General features: G+C 39.8%; 1 protein-coding gene across 2 annotated transcripts in view; it reads right to left on the bottom strand.

Annotated features, from left to right (window-relative positions):
* The window catches only part of ctnna2 (catenin (cadherin-associated protein), alpha 2), a 306,540-nt gene that overhangs the window by 257,728 nt on the left and 27,984 nt on the right, over positions 1-20,828 (bottom strand). For both annotated transcript variants that reach the window (XM_078260893.1, XM_078260901.1), the window contains exons 2-5: positions 13,234-13,429; positions 10,245-10,411; positions 8,079-8,198; positions 6,609-6,875 (exon numbers count right to left, since the gene is read on the bottom strand). In XM_078260893.1, the coding sequence (XP_078117019.1) occupies positions 6,609-6,875; positions 8,079-8,198; positions 10,245-10,411; positions 13,234-13,429 (750 nt within the window). The remainder of the gene's footprint in view (positions 1-6,608; positions 6,876-8,078; positions 8,199-10,244; positions 10,412-13,233; positions 13,430-20,828) is intronic.

Here is a 20,828-nt window from a genome sequence, read left to right as displayed (position 1 = left end):
AATATTTGATGAGGAACTCTAAAAAGGTAAAAGGTGGATGTTGACCTTCACTTTCTCTCTTAATAGATCTTGTACCTCAGTGTCTTAAGTTGACTTATTCCAAACTAATTCTGGGTGTCAGTAAAAACAAAAGTACAGATGAGGTCAGACCCTCTTTCTTGTCTTATTCATAAGCTGCCCTTTCACTCCAGTTACAGACCAGCACCTGTGCGCTGCATTTAAAAATCTTGTCTAACCTTTTGTCTCACAGACTGTACCTGTTCAGGAGCAATTGAGGCAATGCACTCAATATTCTTGCCATTTTTATTTTAGTGGCATATGAGCATCAATCTTTCTTCAAAAACTCCCTCACCTCCCTAATTAAAGATGGAAAAGAATCCACATAGCAGGCAATCTATATTCTCCCTGATTTGTTTGTGTTGTTGTGCTGGTTTTACAGATGATTGCACATTCTCGGCATTGAAATAGAGGAGATGAAAAATACTCTGTGTTTTTATCTTCAGTCTACCTAAAAAAGGAATACATATTTACACTGTGATCAGGATTCTTCATTCCTCAGTATAAGTGTGAGACGGACATAAATTATTGTGACCGCCTAGACACACATTTGCATTTTTGCATCACTAAATGTCCTGTAATGTCCGAGTGAAAGAGGCTGTAAGACACACTGGTGACGTGCCCCTGGTTAGCTCACCTGATAGAGCAGGCGCCCAAATATAGAGGTTTACTTCTCACTGCAGCAGCCGCAGGTTCAACTCCGGCCTGCAGCCCTTTGCTGCAGGTCATTCCCCTTCTCTCTCCCCTTTCAAGTCTAAGCTGTCCTACAAATGCCCAAAAAATAATCTTTAAAAAAACCCACTGGTGACAGAATAGAGAATGAAGGAATCAAAACCAATAAAAAGATTTGTCCATATCCACTCACTCATGCCTAACCCATGAAATGAGCACCATCATACAACTGAAACCAGCTACAATATTACAAGTTTTTTTGCCTGGATAGACTGTGTATATCTGAGTCTGTGTCTGTGCTGTACTCAGGTCTGCCATCCATCCATCCAACCATTGCAGAGGAGTCAAAGAATGAGTAACAGATCAAAGCTGACTTGGGACAAGGAGCAGCACCCTAAAACAGATAAAAGCAATCATCCAACTCCGATCTCCATTACTGACAACAAAGCAAGTGTGCATGTGAGTGCTTATGGGTTTGCGTGGATGGAAAGATAAAAAGAGAGGAAGTGAGAGTATAGCAATATCTGGAAAATAGCGTATAGCAGCCTCCATTCTATCACTATATAACAATAACATATGTATCCCGAATAATATGCACCATTGTGTGCATGTGTCCATATGCATTACCACCAAACACAACCACTTACAAAAGTACATAAAACACGTACTGTAGCCCATGCAGTCGTGCACACGCACAAAATCCTGCAAGTGCCATGCCTCATAGTTTAGTATATCAGGTTGTAACTTTTCTAAGAGGTTCTAGCCATCGCCTGTGTCTCTGTGGTAAGTTAGGAATTAAACATGCACCAGCTTCAGGCAAGTACAGAGGGGCTAAGCAAAGGGCAATTTGTCTCATTTAACTGCTGCCTGTCTGCCTGTCTGCCTGTCTGGAATCAAATTATGCAGGTCTTTGGCTTTTCTAAAACGCCGTACTGTTTTACATAAAAACAGAGCTGATGCGATTAGAGGCCACAGCCTTGTACAGAATAACAGGATAGCAGGTTCAGATAAAACTAGAATGTACTTCTCAAAGTCTCTAAGCCCTAAGCCTAAGCACTACACGATGGCTTTTAGTTGTTAATCTAATATGGCTGAGTCTATGTTTCACCCTGCTGGTCTGACATGTCTCCTCACAGCGGCAGCATTAAAGTGCTCATATTATGCTGATTTTCAGGTTCATTATTGTATTTAGAGGTTATATCAGAATAGGTTTACATGGTTTAATGTTTTTTCAGAAAACACCATATGTTTGTTGTACTGCACATTGCTGTAGCTCCTCTTTTCACCCTGTGTGTTGTGTTCTCGATTTTAGCTACAGAGTGAGACATCTCACTTCTGTACCATCTTTGTTGGGAGTAGCACATGTGCATTACCTAGGTACGCACTGCTAGCTAATCAGAAGCAGAGTATGAGGGCATGCCACACTAGCAGCTAGGCAAGCATTATAATGTGTGTTACAATGTGGCGCACGTTCGTCACGGAGGTAAAGGCTGGACTACAATAGAGCTGTTTGGAGCAGTTTGTGAACAGTGTTTTCTGTTTGGAGATGGTAAGTCCCTTTGATGTGGACTATGGGCTTTGGACTTTGGACTTTTGGAAGCCTATTACATGCACCAAAAAGATATATAAACACAATAAAGGAAAAGGAAAACACCAAAAAGCATAATATGAGCCCAAGTCAAAAATAGAGGATACTTGCAATTTCAAAACATCACCACAAGGGGACACTGACATACTGTGAACTAGCAACCTTGTGGACAGAAAAATCAATAACACTGTAAAGTACAGCATAGACTGCATTCATCATGCCATAAAAAACAGAGCATTGTTTTAAGTGCATACTAAACAGAGTAACAAAGGGGAAAGATACATATGAGAAGAAAAAACTATGCAGTGTCTCGGAAGTATATGTCAAAATGTAAAGTATGCCACTCTCACTATGGTTAAAACTAAATTACTGGGCGCCTGGGTAGCTCACCTGGTAAAGCGCGCGCCCATATATATATATATATATATATATATATATATTGGTTTGAATCCGACCTGCGGCCCTTTGCTGCATGTCATTCCCCCTCTCTCTCCCCTTTCATGTATTCAGCTGTCCTATAAAAATAAAGGCCTAAAATGCCCAAAAAATTATCTTAACAAAACAGAAAAAAGAACAAAATTACTAAATATGTGGAAGTGTTTTATAAGTGTGGCATTAATAAAACCATTACAGTAGTGCATGAAAAAATTATTTACCTCAAAATAAATACAAATTATGTATAGCAAGTCATAAACAAAATGACTCCCATCTCTAAATACAGATGCAATCAGATCATTTACTGTGGTTGATCCATAGACTGTGTAAAATGTGTAAAATATGGACGTAGCCCCTCACCCAGATTGTTGCTTGGTCTAAGTACATTAAAGGGGTGATAGAATGCAAAACCGAGTTTTATCTATGTCATAGTTGAATAACGGCAGTTCGGTGGGCAAAAAGGAACCTCATAATCCCATTGACATCTCTTTCTAGTGCAAATCTCACAATTTGAAACTAGCGCTAAAAACGGGCAAATCCCAACGAAGCTAATAGTTGACGTCAACTCAGTGGCTGTACCTTTTTTGGCTCTGGTCTGTACCTTTGTCACACCCCAAAATTTACATAGCTACAGACCACTGGTCTGAGACCAGCTGGTCTTCTGAATGTAGGTCAAGTAGATGTCATACACTAGTTTAGCTGTGTAGCTGCAGCAGTTTTACAAGGATATTGAAAATAAACCATGGTCGTAAATGCAGTGTTCCAAGCTATACAGGGAATGCTGATACTTTTCATATTTCATCGCGAGCTGCCGCCGGTCGTGGTACTCCAGGTAAGCAGTAGTTAATGGTTAAAGTACCCCAGAAAAGATAACTGTGCGCTGGGTACAGAGCACCATGAGCTGCCAGTCGTGGAGCTCCGTCAGGTCAGCAGTAGTTGGTGGTCTAGTTACCGGGTAACTTCGAGTGTGGCAGGCATGTTCCCAGATATTAATAAATTAATTTACGCGGGCAACGGCCGCGGGCAATGGAGCGGGAGTTGTGGATCTAACGCAGCGGCGAAGAGGACTTGCAATGGGCGGTGCGCTTCTGGAGCTGCTGCTGTTGACGTGCTGTTCTCGGTCTGTGTGCCTGTGGGCTTCACTCTCCACTAAATGTCCCACTGAATTAGTGGAGCTTTTTTATGTCCCAAGGGTAACGTTACAACATTAGTTGTAATGAAAGTGTCATTGGGGGGTGTGTGTGTGTGTGTGTGTGTGTGTGTGTGTGTGTGTGTCTGTGTGTGTGTGTGTGCGCGCGCGACACACACTGGAGGATGACTAAACTGTAACTAAACTGTGTCTCTGGTGCTTTGTACAGTAACATTAATTGATGAGTTTAGCGACTTTTTTCACAAAAGCGACTAGCAACAAATCTGGCGACTTTCTGTAGAAAGACGGCAGTATTGTCGAGCACGCAAAGTAATTCTTTCCTGTGGCTGCCAAAACAGTCTGCCGGCTCCTCTGTTCTGTGAGGAGCCGGCAGTACCGTATGCTGAGAGGAGCACCCCTCCCCTCTCTTCTCATGTTGCAGCAGCATGCGTCGTTGTAAACCAACCAATCAGTGTGCAGCTCATCTAAATATTCATGAGCATACCATATAAGGGAGAAAACCTCTTGTTTCTTTCTAGTACTATTCCACAGGGTTGCATTAGGGAGCATAGAACAGAACCTGGGCCATTTTCAGCCCAACCAATGTTACATACCCTATTAGGAGACCTTAAGGAACAGTGTGAAATACCCTATATAATCATTATATCACCCCTTCAAGAACTTCTACTTCATTGTACTTGAAAGTTTGCATTTTTTGTTTTACTTTATACTACTTTACTTTATGTCTATTGTTTCCCATGTGTGTTCTGTCATCCAAACGTAGGCCGCTTGAACATATCTGTAATTAAACACATCTTAAGAGTTTGGGTTTATTCATCAAATCAAATTGTCATCTCAAAAATCTAAATTGTATTGATCACCCATGTCCACTAATCAGTGAAACTCCCTAGATAATAGGTTTGTTGCTGTCAAAATACATATCTTATATATTCTTCAGTAACTTCCTGAAGACTCCGTGGCAGTTCAGTTTTATTGACATTAAGTAAAAGTAGAGCTATAAAGGAGCAAAGCTGCAGAACATATTCAAGTGTATTGCTCTCACAGAAGTGGGTAAGGTACAGCTGTGTTCAAGTGAGATAGTGTGACGTGTCAATCTCTAACAATAAAAGCTGGGTTTGTAACAAACAGCCAATCCGATTCTGTAGACAGATCCAGATTAGATAATTTAGAGAAATATATAACTATTGATCGATCCTGATGAGGAAAATAGGCAGTTGCAGTGTGTAGCGAGTCATATGATTTAGTAGAAAACGTCTTAGAAGTGGTAAGACGGCTTCTGCTGCCAAGGCTAGACTAGTGGGGACAGTGCACAATATTAAACGTGCTATAGAATTAAATATCACCAAAGTGCAGCGGGTATGTTTTCTAATGATACAACAAGTCTTATTTTGTAGGTAGAGAAGGGACATATAAATTGCTGCAATATGTGTTATATCTCTAAAACTATCTTTACTGTGTGTGTCAGCTATAACACATTATCAGGAAGAAGTAGATTGTGAAGTAATGCTGCTGTAATGTTGGGGGTCCTAAAAGGGAAATGTTCAGCATTAATTTAAAGTTGCTCTGAATGTGTCAGCAAACACAATCTGGGTCTCATCAAGCATAACAAAGGCTGAAGTGCAAATACTGTTTTGAATTTGATACATATATCAAAGTGCTACTTTCACACTGAAACAGTGGTTCTTAGGCCTGTTCCCCAGGGGTCTCAGAGTACTCCTGGTTTCCTAACCTACAGTATACGACACTCTTGCATTCACAACATGTTTTGATGAGTATGTTTGTAATGAAAAATAACAGGGCTCCAGATCCCGAGCAAATATCCAAAACCTCAATGGCCTAACCTGTAGAGACACAATCACCTAAACAGCCAAAAAGCTACAAGCTATGATCATACCAATAGTTCACCATCAATATATAACCACTAGATGGCAGCAGCGAATTGTGTCTATGGAGACAACTCAGTTTTGTGTGTGTCAGAGATCTATAAGATTTATAGAGAGAAATAAGTAGTACATGAATATGTCTTTGTGACACTGAAAATACTTATTTATTCAGATATTGAACGTGTCAGTATAAAAGCCCATGTAGATACAGCAGCCTTCACAAAGTGGTGCGGATAAGAACTCACTGATAACAACATAAGAACTGATTTAGCATGCAGTATTTCTAATAATGTGTAATGAACATGTCTCAGTAGATGGTGGAAATGTTAACATGCACGCAATAGATTTGAATTGAAAATTGAATTTGACAAGAGGGTAGTCTGAATAAAGTCTTGGAGGCATGGTTCCCCATATAACCTTAATTATGTTTTTTTTTTGTTTTTTTTGTTATAGGCAGAAAAGTATATGACAAAGACCAAGCCATCCTCTATAGCAGACCTTAGAAATGTCCAATCATATTGATGTTTCTACTGTACAAAAAGGTATACTTTCCGCTCTGTTATGCTTAAGCACAGGCTATAATGTACTCTTGCAGCACATGTGTCATATGTGAAAAAGTCATGAGTGGAAAAAAACTGTTATTACATTCAGGAACCTTCGTCTCTGTGAGCTTTGAGACGCATTATAAATATAGGTGTGTTCACTACAGAATTGCCTCATTAATGGTCATTAACGTTCTCTCAAAGTTGGGATATACCAGAGCCAGAATATATATGTGCTGCGTGTAGTATTTCAAAGAAGAACAGAATGCTTGCAGACTTACATCAAATTCATTGAGGGCAGCAGCCAGTTCTCCAATGCCAGCATGGCCATGCTTCTCATCAGTGGGCGAGGTGGCCTGAGCAGCACTGGAAATGCCTCCTATGGCCTCCTGAACCTGCTTGAAGACGTAGTCTCGGTTGGCACGTGTGGCCGCCACATCTGGGTGGCGCAGGAAGGCCTGTGAGGCAGTGTACAGCATAGTGGCGTTTTTCTTAAGAGCCCCACGTGCAGCTGCCATCTCATCTCGACACTGGGGGTCTTTCAGTTCCTGAAAAGGTGACACAGGTCATCAAAAACAAAAACAATTATAGTCAGTCCTTAAAAAAAAGGCAGTCCATATTCAAGAATTTGGAAAGATCCTACACAATATATGCAAAAGAGTGTATTTCTCAAAATGTTCAAATATTGCATCAAGAGCTGAAAAAAAGAAAGGGACTTTTGATGGCATCACTAATTCACAATAGAGACAAACAAAGTGAAGTCTTGAAACTGATCCCATTTCAAGACATTTGCTTTCAAAACAAAAGTTCATGTCCCATCTGATGAATTGGTATTGTTCCAACCACACAACGTTAGGGCAGCGTCAGCGGATAGCAGCCCTGGAGCTGGATGGAATTCAGCTCAGTGTTTTGCTCTGGGACAGTTCAGCAGGGTGGATCGTTGCCAACATGACACTTGCAGGAAAAATCTTCTTCTGTCACACTGGGGGCAATGTCAGATATTCAAACACTTTCATGTGTTATCCTCCTGGGTAACATAAGCACCGGTGCTGATATTTTGCTCATTTACAGTAACATGATAACGTTATTGAAAATGCTTTTAAGCTGCAACTAATACCATAATATATCAAAATATATATGAAATGAAGCACTTTGAATGTGGTGGAACTGTTGGTGTTGTTTACATAACACCACAACTAATAGTACAATAGTTGATATTATATATGAATATATAATAATAACCAAAATTTCCCCAACAGGAAAAAGTTTCATCTTGTTAAATCACATCATAGTGCGTGTGTGTGTGTGTGTGTGTGTGTGTGTGTGTGTGTGTGTGTGTGTGTTTGTATGAAAGCTAGCCTATACTATATTTTTGTCAGAATCTGACACCAAACAACTCTTGCTAGTCACTGATTGAGGTCTTGTCAATCAGGATTCTCTCTACACATGTCTGATTGTGTCTACATTTATTTTCAATACACTTGCTTGATTTGAGTTTGAGCCACCACTATTTTCATACAATGGCCTAAACCCATACATTCTTACACCATTTACTGTATGTTTCAACCAGTATTGTGTTCTGCCCTTAACAACCTACAAATGAAATATAATCACCAAGACAGAGAAAGCCAGAGTATAGACACTTGAAGGAGCTTTCTCCTACGGGAACTCCCTGTACCTGAATGTGGTGTGGAAAGTCTTTCACTTTTTTCTGAGAAAGACTAAGCATGTCACAGGGGGCTTCCAGTTACCTGCTGTCTCCGGGCTGCCACATAGTTAAGCTTCACCATCTCCTTCCCAAACTCCTTGAAGCGGTTGGCCAGGTCCTGCTCATTGGTCGCATTCTTCACTCCCTCCAGGGCCTCCTCCACCTGGAAAACACACACACACACACACACACACACACACACACACACACACACACACACACACACACACACACACACACACACACACACACACACACACACATAAATACTGGATCTTTCAAAAACTATGGATGCAACAGAAAACTAGCATACACTGATCCAAATAGTTCAATTCAGTAATAAAGCTTAAGCCATGAATGTTACAACATACATTAAAGTAAAAGAATAATGGAACACTGTGTAATTGGAACCAGGTTAAAAAAGATGAGAACCATTTAGTTGTGCAATTTTAATGGGTCTCACTCCAGCAATCCCCAATCCCTTTTGCAGGTACATTCTGATTCTGAACTCCTTTCTATCCCCAATGAAAGTGATGCACAAGATGTAATGGAATAGAGAGAAGAGAGAGATAACTTTTAAGTGTCCTTTGATGGTGGGGGTTTATACTGGCTAGAGTTAAGCCCCTCTGTGGGCCTCAAAAATGAAGCTTGTAAAAAAAAAGACTCTGTGTGTGTGTGTGTGTGTGTGTTTGTGAAAGAGGAGCAAAGTAAGCGAATGAAAGTGCATGCAGGCCTGAGTTTGTTTCAGATAATACCAATTGCATATCATTCTTTCTAGCACCTTTAATAACTTGTCTTTCAAAGCCCTGAGCCATTTTCACAATAAAGGACTAAAATAACCTTTGTTCTACAAATGACTCTACAGTCAGTGAGTGGGATGGGTATGTGCAGTTAATCACACTAGGGTCCCATGTAGGGTTGGGTACCTTTCGCATCTGAACCAATATCAGTACCGATACCGGTACCTGAAATTCGGTTCCCTGTACCCAACGGTACTTTTTTCGGTACTTTCCCTCTGTAATTACAAAAACATTATTTCAGTTGTAAAAATAATTCCAAAACTATTTATCCTATTTAATTAGAACATTATGTTATTTATTTAGAATATTTTACACTGACAGAAATTAAAGAAAAATAAAACCCCTCCCTCTCTCCTCCCAAACCCACCCCTGCAACCTATTAAGTTGAATAATTATTCAACTTTTATTTTTGTATTTGTATATTATTCTTTTTTAGCCTGTTTTATTTTCATCCTGGCCGTTTTTAATTGCTCTTTAATGTTTCATGTAAAGCACTTTGAATCGCCTTGAAAAGGTGCTGTAGAAATAAAGTTGCCTTGCCTTACAACCTCAGCCTGTCAGTCAGTCCCCAGGGCATAAAAACAACTGTTCCGTCAGCACCGCGACTGCTTTCGGCTCGCCATTAATATCCTATCACAGTGAATGGTGTCTGCGTGAAGTTTTGAAAAACTGTAACCACACTTGAAACCACTTTATCGACATTGCTGTGACTCACTGTGACTTCAACAAAACTGCAGAGCCGACATAGTTTGCTCCGTCCGCACCTCTGCGCGTGTGTGTGTGTGTGTGTGTGTGTGTGTGTGTGTGTGTGTGTGTCTGTCCTCTCTGTCAACATGCAGAGAGGACAGATACGCGCTCTCAGGTACAAAAATTTGGCACCGTTTGATTTTACGTGAACCGATACTCAGTAATACCGACGTGATTCGGTCGGTACAGTAAAAGTACAGGGTTCGGTACCCAACCCTAGCCCCATGGTATGATATAAACACAGTACAATCAGATGTGTGTTCCCAGCATACTCCTCCATGTCTTATCTATATGCTAATGTTAACAGATATTGTTATAAAAGCATACATTCCTTGTGTGGACTATACAACACCAGGAAGAACTCTTTAACATCTGTACTTAAACACCGCATGCAAGTCTCACAAATACACTTGATTCAATCACTTGCAAAAAAATATTTGGGGAGTCAATTGTAATTTCAAGGCATGCTAGACATATTAACATGAGTATTCTGAATGCAACTCTCACACAACATAACCACTAAACATGGCTTCATAACTCTGAGAGGCCCCAGGGTCATATTGGCCACCAAACACATTGTTGAACTGTTCAATATGTACCCTTTGTTTTTTGGCAGAAGAACATCATATTTGTTTAAAAAATAATGTGATGATTACACTTACAATTTTAAGGTGGGCCAGCAGCCTCATGACATCAGCCATGTCAGCGAGAATGAGCAGGCGGGTGACAGCAGAGAGCAAGGCGCGGGCGGCCCTCACCATGGTGCCACGTTTCACAGAGGAACACGGGTCATCAGCAAACTCTGACGAGGCAATACGCATTGTCTCTCCTGCAAGACGGAAGGGAGAAAAATGTAAGTGGGAGATAGTGACATGATTATATTTGACCTTAGAGTTGACTATGTATTGCTATCTGTGTGTGTGAGTATGTGTATTTGTGTGTGCACACTGTATACACCCATTCTTTATGTATATATTGTTTAACACCAGTTGAAGATAAAGTGAGCTAATGTCGTGGTATAAATACATTAAGGTGTGTGATTGTTCCTTGAATCTGTGTCTGCACTGTATCTAACCCATTTAAGGCCCACTATTAAAATCTTTCATCTAATTCAGGGCTGATTAAACTGGGTTTTTTGTTAGGAAATAGATTGAATTTGGCTTCAAAGAAGCCTCCAATTGCTCAAACCCACACAACCACAGAAATCAAAGAGCTTGTAATCTAGAAGCCTGACAGAATCATCATGACTGGTGACCTGTTGCTCTACATAATGTGCTGCAAAGTGGTTTGGTTATGAGCTTCCTTCAACCATTTCACCATAGATGAAATGACATTCCAGAAAGCATCAATTCCTCCATGTCTCTGAGAGTGCCAGCTCTCTCAGCATAAATTAAAAATATGGTGCAAATGAAGCTGTTTGTCCTATGACAAAAAACGCTAATCAGAGAAAACTGAACCTGACACATCATAACAGACATAAACAGAGGCAGGCACCTAAACACATACTGTTGCTGGTAGTGCCAAGTCTGTCTGGCCCAGTGATGAGCCGGTAAAAAGTGACAGTACAAAGGGCCTGATTATTGAAGCCCTCTGTGGTCTGAAATCAGCATGCATATTTAAATCATGACAAGATAAAAGGGTTTGGGATGATGAGGTCACAATGACTCAGGTCAGATTAGGTGGTGACAGATTTAAAGATGTTTTACAATTCACAATGACCTTAACTAGGCTGATGATGCCATTTAGGCACACTTATAGCTGCTGCTAAAAAAAAGAGTTATTCTTTTAAAGTCTGCTGAATACAGTCAACAGAGCAGATTTCTGGCTCGTAGGTCTAATATTATTAACATTACACAGTTTTTCTTGACATGTAATTATATCCAACTTAGCAAAAACGTGTGTAAAGAGAGAATGAAGTGTGTCCCATCAGCAGTCCACTTCTGTGCTTAAGAGCTTTTGAGCATGCCCATATTTTATTATAATGGCAGTAAAAGGTTAAGAGTATTAACGTTTTTTTTTTTTTTCTGGGAAAGACAGGTACTGCATTTGAATCATTGCCTTTTTTAAAGGGCAGAGCCTTGCCACTAAAAGAATCAGAAAGGGCAGTGCAATTATTTATGAGCACACATGCAAACACAAATGCAAAAAGGTACCACATTAGTTCAGAACATGTCCTAAAGAGATAGAGATAGAATATACAAACAAAATATGAATTAATAAAAAAATTAACACAGCCTTCCCTTGGTTTTAGATCACATGCCAAAAAGTTTGAAAGATTGATTCTGTCGTTTTTGATGTCAGCTGTGGTGATGACCTGTGTGGCAACAGTGTATTTCATGCCTCAAAAGACCTGAGTGCCAACGCATTCAAGTCAGTGTTCAACAGCACTGGCGGCCAAGTGGAGCTGACAGTGCAGGATAAGGAATATGGCTACAACACAACACACAATATGCTGAGCTCCATTTGCTCTTACTGCTGATGTAGTTATTGAACGGGGAATCCAATTTCATTCTGATTCACATAAAGGCTCACTGACTTGCTCTCAGCACAGGAAAGAAACTTTGGAAACTGTGACCATGGGCCAACATAGCGAGGGTTCCCCGAAAGATTACGCATGATTTGTTGATGTAAAGAGTTGCGTCCATGCAGAAGTTTCGGTGTTAACAAACATCTGAAATTTTTAAATTGTCGCTAATGAGAATGGGCTTCTACGTCTTAAAATTCAGCAATGGGGGCGCCCTCGTAGCTCACCTGGTAGAACAAGTGCCCCTGCACATGTACCAAGGCTCAGTCCTTACAGCAGCGGCCCAGGGTTTGATTCCAACCTGCAGCCCTTTTTCTGCAAGTCTTCCCCTTCTCTCTCCCCCCTTTCCTGTCTACAACTGTCCTATCAATTAAAGGCCAAAATGCCCAAAATAAAATCTTAAAAAAAAGAAGAAATTCAGCATTGCTCCCCACCATCACAGACAGTCAAAGCTCTAATGATGCATGACTTTAGGGTAAACAACTCAGGATCTAGGCTCATTAAATTCATGAAGCTACATGCATCAAGTAAAGCCCAAAACTAATGGGTACAAATGTGTTATATTTAATGGATTTGCCTTGCCACTTTCTAAACTTTGTACATCTGACTTGTTCAACACTCAGAGCACTTAATACTTTCTCCAAACATTAACATTTTTACAGCAATTACGCTCCCTGTGTAGCCTTCAATCCTAGAAAAAAAAGGTTGGATGTACTCAACGATATCTGTAAAATCTGAATGTAGCCATTAATTATCATGGCACGACTACCGTCCTCACCCCCAATACCTGAAAGTCATTGTTTCTCCAATTTGCTATGACTGCTGTTAACTTATAAGTGGGCAACCTTCCACTAATGATGGATGAAGCTCTAGAAAGTTCAGAAACAACTCACAGCCATACACCATGTTATACTATAGATTGAGTATGTGAGTCAAATACTGTTCTATGAAGGAAAAAAACAATAAGAATTGTGCTGAGGGAAAGGAGCAATTACTACATGTCTGATGGTGAATAGCAGGGATAATGCAGACTGACAATGCAGTTTTTCAACCAATATCAAAGCAATATAATGATACAACAGAAAAAAAACATAAGCATAGTGCATAAGAACATTGAACAAGCTTACCTTGCTTACGAACATCCTCCACAGCAGCAATGAGCTCCTCCTTGAGATCCTGGCTGTCTTTGGCGATCTGCTCACCCTTTTCCAGAAAGTTCTGGGTAGCCTGCTCAACAGACACTGCCAGAACATGGGCCTTCTTGGAGCGCCCCTTTTTCTTACTGGATGGCCCTTTGTTACTGGTGTTCACTAGGGTAGTCACCTGGACAAGAGGAGAGGTTATTACAGTTGGTTAAGTAACATATGGACGTATATGGAAGTAACATAAGGGTGACAAATTGCAGCTTTTGTGCATTTTCAACAGTGTCAGTGTCGTCATGGCTTTGTGGGTCATGGCACATTGCTATTGTGGAGATCAGCCACTGATGCTGAAAGCAAAAAAGAAAGAAAATGACTAAACCAGGTATACATTGAATTATTTATTTATTTTTATTTCTTCCCGCCCTCAGTGCAAAATGTTGTTGTCTAAAATATTAAAAACTGCTCCAAGCTTCTAAGCTGTTGCATGGTTTTCTAAGGTCAACAGCTGACTGTAAATTAAGAAAAGCATTAAAAGATAAATACATTTTATAATCTTCATAATACTAAAACACACACAAAGCTTTGTTCTGCCTATCCCTAGCAATACTAATCCAATTAAAAGATCAATTTCTACTAATCTAATTCTTTTTTTTTCTCCTTTTCTAAAAACGTACATTCCCTTATAATGCTGGGAGTATATTGTATCATGGATTCGTGAATGCATAGTGAAACAACTTTGGAAAAAATGCTGTTAAACTACAATGACAAATAGCCATGCTTTTTCCATAATATGGGCTTCCACAACTATAACGAGGCAATTCATAATAAACGCTATTACAGCTACAGAAACAAGCTAAATTTGATATACCATTAATCAGGTACAGGGCCTCATCTTAGACAGGACTCCCTGAAAATACTTATCACTCAGCCTTAGTAGGAGTGCTGTAAAGTACTGTCGGTCCATGAAGTTTTTCGTTCTCATCGTAAGAAAAATGTAACAGAAATGAGCCTCTGGCAACAGTTCCTTTGATCTCAGCTCTTTTGGATAGGCTACACTGCACATAATCAATAGGATGATGTGCTACTGAATCCTACAAAATGAGCCTCTGATCTAATTGTATTGGTACAGTCAGCATTTTGCAGGAGTATGCTTTGTAGAATAAATGCAATAACATACTTCCCATTAAGAAAGCTTCTAGTACAGTCAAGAAGCATTTCTTAATTGGAATATACAACTATTGATTTCTCCCCACAGCGGACAGTCAATCAAGAAGTTGACATACTAGGACATGTTTGATGCAAACACAATGTGTTGGTTCATGTTATTGATGTTGTAAGGGTCACAAGAAAAAAAGACACATTTAAGACAAGCACTCTGCTTGGAAGAAGTCACAAAATCAAAATTAAAGAACATGCAAGCCTCAGGGTTGAGAAATATCTGTTAAGCACTTAGAGATAATCAGGACCCACACTGAGATACAGTTTGTAGATCCACAAAAATAATGTCAGAAAATATGTTTTTAAACTAGCCATATCAATAATATTGAGCTATAATGAAAGTGTGATTATCATCAAACCAAAATGATCACCTCTTCTGAAAGAGACAATCTTACTTTGAAAGTAATTAACAGGAAGCTATGAAACAAGCAATACACTAAACTCACTGAGCCTATAGGACAGGCAACAGAAGAGCCGCAATCATTGCTGGCCGTCAAGAATTCATTGAAGGGTGAAATAATTTCCACTGCTTGTGTGCCGGTGATACCTTTGCTGAACACAATGACACGTCTGTCTGAGGCCAGTGAGGAAACACAGACAGAATTGCTCATTACACACTCCAGTCAGATTTTGCTGTAGGAGTATCAGTCTGACAGCAGCCGAACCAGCACAATGGGGTGATATGATTAGTTTGTTGACTGTATCAGAGGTTTTCACTCTGAAAAGCTTCTACAGTAAGAGCAAAGTTATGTCCTGTCTAGGCTGCATTACTTAAGGGCTTCTAGACTGCAATAAAAACTTAAATGATGTATGTCCTCGCACGGGATGGATCCAGGAATAGTATTGCTGATATAAGCCCGAATTAACCATTCCAGTCATTATGCTTTTTAAAGTATTTTTGACGAAAAAGTAATTCATTATTTAGTCTTGCATTGTCAGACCTTCCTCCAGAGCGCTGCGGAGGAAGGTCTGGCTAGTCTACACAGCATTCCAGGATGGGAGAAAAACATGCTCTGGTTTATTGGCATTTCTTTAAACCAAATCACAATTGTCTTGGCCGGCACCGGACAAAGCAACAATGCCTCTGCAAAATAGCCTTAGGAAGAAACTTGTTTTGGTGGAACATGTGTATGTTCAAAGGTTGTTTTAATCGTGCAAAAGAAAACTCAAATTCGACAGATAGTCTAGCTAGCTGTCTAGATTTACCCTGCAGAGCTCTGAGGAGCAGTTAACCATAGTCCTCATAAATCGACTGGAGTTTAGAATGCCAACACAAAGAAAGCGGAAGGTAACTGACATCCAGCCGAAAATGAGGTACATCCAGTGGAATATCCAGCGGCACCGGAACAATCCCAGAAATGAAATGTCGTTGATATAGACTATTCATAATTTGACAACATTATTATTTTTAGAATCTGTTTTCAAAGCCACCCTGACAACTAACTTTGATACATCTGTTTACCATCAGCTCGTCTGCTCAACATCACCTCACACAGCTGAACGAGTGCTCATCATGAAGTGCAGTGGTGTGTTTATTTCAATCTAAGTTTGTTGAATCAATACCTCATCATTATTACACATGAAAGCACACACAAACTCCTTCCACACACACACACACACACACACACACACACACACACACACACACACACACTCATATGCAGGCTGCCCACAGCAAGCGTAACCACCACCGACAAACAGACAGGCAAATAGACGCCCAATTCTTCAGCAAGTACATTACACCAATGTGTCCAGGTTGATTCAATAGCAGCTAGTGATGCAGAAATGTGATTTCCATCTGTGCAGGTCCTTAATTATTTCATTACAATAACCTGTTCCATACGTCTGATTAACACTGCCATATTATTATTATGTTCAAACCCAAAACAGTATATCTAGCTTGTTGCAGAATCTTAGATTTGTGATACACCTGGTAAAGAGGAAGGGATTACTCATTTCTGATTGGTTATCAGTTGTCTTTTTAAATGGTACATCAGGATACCACAGATAGAGGCACCTGGTCAACAGTTGAGTCACTTAACTAAGTTTGTATGCTAGTTTCTGTACCGCTTCATGTTAATTGTCACTATTAAAAAATAAAATAATTGTTGGCTAATAAACTAGATCTTGTGAGAAAGAATAAAGGCACTGAACATTAAGCACGGTTTTACACAGAACTACTTCGCAAGGAGTCGATTACTTGTCTGCAGAAAAGCTTAAATGTTCTGCAGAACAATTATATACAAGGTTTGATCTGAGTGTGGTTGGGTGTTTGATATGTTTTCATGAATGATCATGTTGTGTATCATAAAGTCCCATTAAGGTTCACTGTTTTGAAGTGAAGACTGGGGAGGCCATGTAAGGTATCTGACTTCATTGCAGTGTTAATGAAAACATAATTTCATTTGTTTGGCACTGTGTATGGTGGGAAAAACATCATATGGAAATAGTGTTTGCAATGCACCTGGTCCTTTAAAATGCCATTATGTTCTTTAGCCATTTTTCAATCAAGCAGAGCAATAATTGGGGCTAATGACATCCATAAATTGGCTGCCTACACCATTAAACAGTAGATCAACTGCCAAAAGCTGGCAACAGACACTGTGGATAAGGGGCAGCACGGTAATTATGTCTGTAGGAATAGGGATGGAAAATAAGTAATTCCACTGCATAATGTTTTAAATTGCTTGATGTTAAGGGTTCTGTGTCCATTATACTAGCTTACTAGATGTGATTACCCAACATGTACCGTTTTTGAATAAGATGTATGCGTAATTTTTGAAATAAAAAGGGCTAAAATATATGCCATTTCAGAAACTTGAGGGGTTAATTCAATTCTCTACAGCCCCAGAGTTTCTCTGGCTGTACTTTGAACTTCGGAGGCTGTCAGATAGATGTTAGCTTTTTTTTTCTTTTTCTTTTTTTTAATTAATTTATTTGTCAGGGACAATGCAGCGCACATTATTACATACATAATGATCACAGTCAAAGCCATAACAATATGTGTAGATGTGTTGCATTAAAGGTTTCTAGCCAATAGCCTAATTTGCAACCCCAGTCCCTGGTCAGGCCTTTCTAAAAAGATAATCCAAATATAATTTTTAAAAGAACTACATAGTGTGAGTTACACAATCATGCAGCAGATACATTGTATACTAATATATTACATCAACATTTCACAGAATCGTGACCACATTACACAAAACAGCACATCACGTAACAACACAAACCCCAAGCACCCAGCCGCTCGCACCTGCTCCCCTATACTCACCACGATAGTGAGGGGCCTGGGCCGCTACATGTTTAGCTCCCATACCCAGACACCGCCCCACGGGGTGAACGTGTCAGCCATGTGCAAACAGCCAGGCATCTAGCACAGACAATACATTACAACAACACAACTGACTCAGTGGCTACATGTTTGGTATTCTTTCAGCCAGTGTTTCACCTTTCTATTACATGTTTTCAGTTTGGTTTGTGTTTTTATTTCAGTTGGTAAATCCTTCCAAAAATGGGTCCTTATCACTGAAAAACATGACTGGCCGAAAGTGGTTTTGCGCCCCTCTGCTATGCAGTTGCCCCTCACTGCTCCCCTAGTGGCCACTCTCCTTGTATTTGTTTTTGTCACAAAAGGACAGAGTACGGCTGGAACTAGATTATTTACGCATTTAAAAGTCAGTTTAAGAAAAGAGAACTTAATAAAGCTATCAAAATTTAAAAGCTTGTATTTCTTTACAATCAAACAGTGGTGCCACATTGTTGGTTTCTGATCCATTATTTTCAGTGCCTGTTTGTATAATGATATGATGGGTTTGACTGTTGTCTGGGAGGCTTGGCCCCATACAGTAACACAGTAGGATAAGTGAGAGAGTATCATGGCATGAAAAAACAGTAAAGCTGCCTTGACAGGTATGTGATGCCTTATCATTCTGAAACAGTTCAGGTTTGTCCGGACAGTCTTATAGAGTTTGTTAATGTGTTTATTGAATTTGAGTTGGAAATCCAGAATAATACCTAAAGATTTAAATTCCTCAATTTCCTCTATGGTCTATTTTGATAGTACAGTTGGCTTTCCCTCTTATAGAGAAGCACATAGATACACATCTTTTTGACGTTGAGCGTCAGATGGTTGTCTTTAAGCAACTGGGATATACCCTCCATTTCCTTGGTCAGGGTCTCTGCTGCTGCACTTGGTGTCCTAGCTGATGCATAAATTACTGTATCGTCAGCATGCATTTGACAGTTGGCTGACTGACAGCATGTTGGTAAATCATTTATATATAAACGAAAGAGCAGAGGCCCCAAGATGGAGCCCTGTGGGATACCACTGACTGAATAAAGTCAGTGGAGGAAGCTTAGATATTAGTGGTCAAGTGTTTGGATTTATCTTTTATCTTGGCTGAACCTAACTTCTATGTCTACAGCATGCCTCTTCCATGAAACAGGATGAGAACATACTGAGTTACGGGTCTGCATGATTCATCTGCACTTTAAATGCTCATTTATTCATTAACAGAGGGCTGAGCAAGTGTCATGTAGCTTCCCACAGGGATTGACTCAGTCAAGTCAAAGCTTGTAGACATTTTGTTCTGCAACAGTGACTTAAAAAAAGCTTGATGTATATTTAATTATGCCCGTAATAACCTCACAGTATGCACCGAGGCTGATTCAATTTATCTACCTTCATTCAGATTTTACTGGGCTATTTTACTGTATGATATCTTGCTGTGTCTGCACGCAGATGCCGAGCTGCATGTCCTCATAATGAGCTTAAAAGAAATACAGTGGAAACAGTTGCAAACTGATACAAACATGTGTATTATAGGCTTTTGTCACAGCAGACATTTTGGCCTGTTCTAGTAGGAAAAGCACAGGTGTTACTAATAATATTAACAATGGCTCCGTGAAATTAAAGTTTACCAATAAGCCATGACAGTGTGACAGTGAACTAGCACGCACAATACCAGGAACATGAAACTTGTTGACTCTGAATGGTATAACCTCAGCTTAAATTACTGCCTATATTTTTTCAAGACAGATGAGTTGAGATGATATAGTACACGCAAGATGAGTGAAGAGGCTGCTGTGTACTCCCAGAGGCATAGACAGAGAATGAATTTGAAAGACCTACATAACTGGGCAGCAGAGTTTACACTGATTAGATGAAGCATGGAAATCAGATTTAACAAACATCCCTGGGAGGGACCAACATTGCGTGGAGGAAAGACAGTGATTTTGTTGCAGGCTTAATTACGTTACATTTTGGGGTCCTTTGACACCACAACATTTTACTGTGGTTGCTGAGGCATCCACGTTTAATCACTGTCACTTTCACAGAGACACGGCATATGACAAATAGCCTGGCTGTTTAACTTTTGGAACATGTTCAGCACCAGCAGCCATCAAGTTCATACTCAACCTATCAAGAAAACAGGGAAAGAATGCTGCAACATTATGTAAGGCTACAACACGGCAAGCAATGAGTATGTTTGAAAGACAATAGCAATACCAACAACACACAGACACACACAAACTTAAACACAATAATGCCATTTACCACAAACACTGAGTAAATGTCAAGTATATGAGTTTGTAACATCTCATGAAACGTGTGTTAAATTTGAGTTACAAAGAATGTATTACGTAGAAAAGGAGAATTTAAGTAAATAAATAACATACATTTGGGAATGGGACTTGTTTCCCACTCAATGGGATTGCATTTAAGGTAAACAAATTGTAGGACTTCTCTATTGCAGTACACTTGCTATTGTGCTTTTAGTAAACAGTTTGCAAAACTGAAGATTATGGGACATATTTATCATATAACCTACATCATCTGCCTGGCCTAAAACATAGTTCTTAAATTATTCTCCCTCTGTGGGAATATGAGGCCATTATAGGGGAGGGCAGTATAGGATCCAACCTGTTCTCTCAAGTATGCACAAGGCCTACTGTAGCACTGTGTAGTCAAATGATAAATTACATCATAAAAGGTATGTTGTGCATGTCATGACTTCAACACAAAAAAGTCTGAAAACGCCTATTGGAAGTAAAAAATAAGAACTGAGCACACAGACTAAACTAAATCAAGTTAGAACTGAGCTGGGGAAAAAGGCCTTTAAGTTTGCTGCTCCCTCTGCCTGGAACAAGTTACAGAAATCCATGAAACTTACTGAGCTGGTCTCATTGGTCGCTTTTAAGAGGATGATGATTGACTTGGAGGCAGCCACATCTGGCTGCAGATGTTTTGCCTGATGTGTTTAGGATTGTGGTTGACTTTGAAAGATTTGCTGTGTCAGTTGTTTTATGTTTTGTGGTGTTTTTGCGTATGTTGTGTTTGTATGTACTGTATGTGTGGTTGT

The sequence above is a fragment of the Sander vitreus genome, chromosome 2 (assembly GCF_031162955.1).
Source record: "Sander vitreus isolate 19-12246 chromosome 2, sanVit1, whole genome shotgun sequence".
NCBI lineage: Eukaryota > Metazoa > Chordata > Actinopteri > Perciformes > Percidae > Sander > Sander vitreus.
Note: the sequence above shows the minus strand (reverse complement) of the source record. Positions and strands in the feature narration are given on the sequence as shown.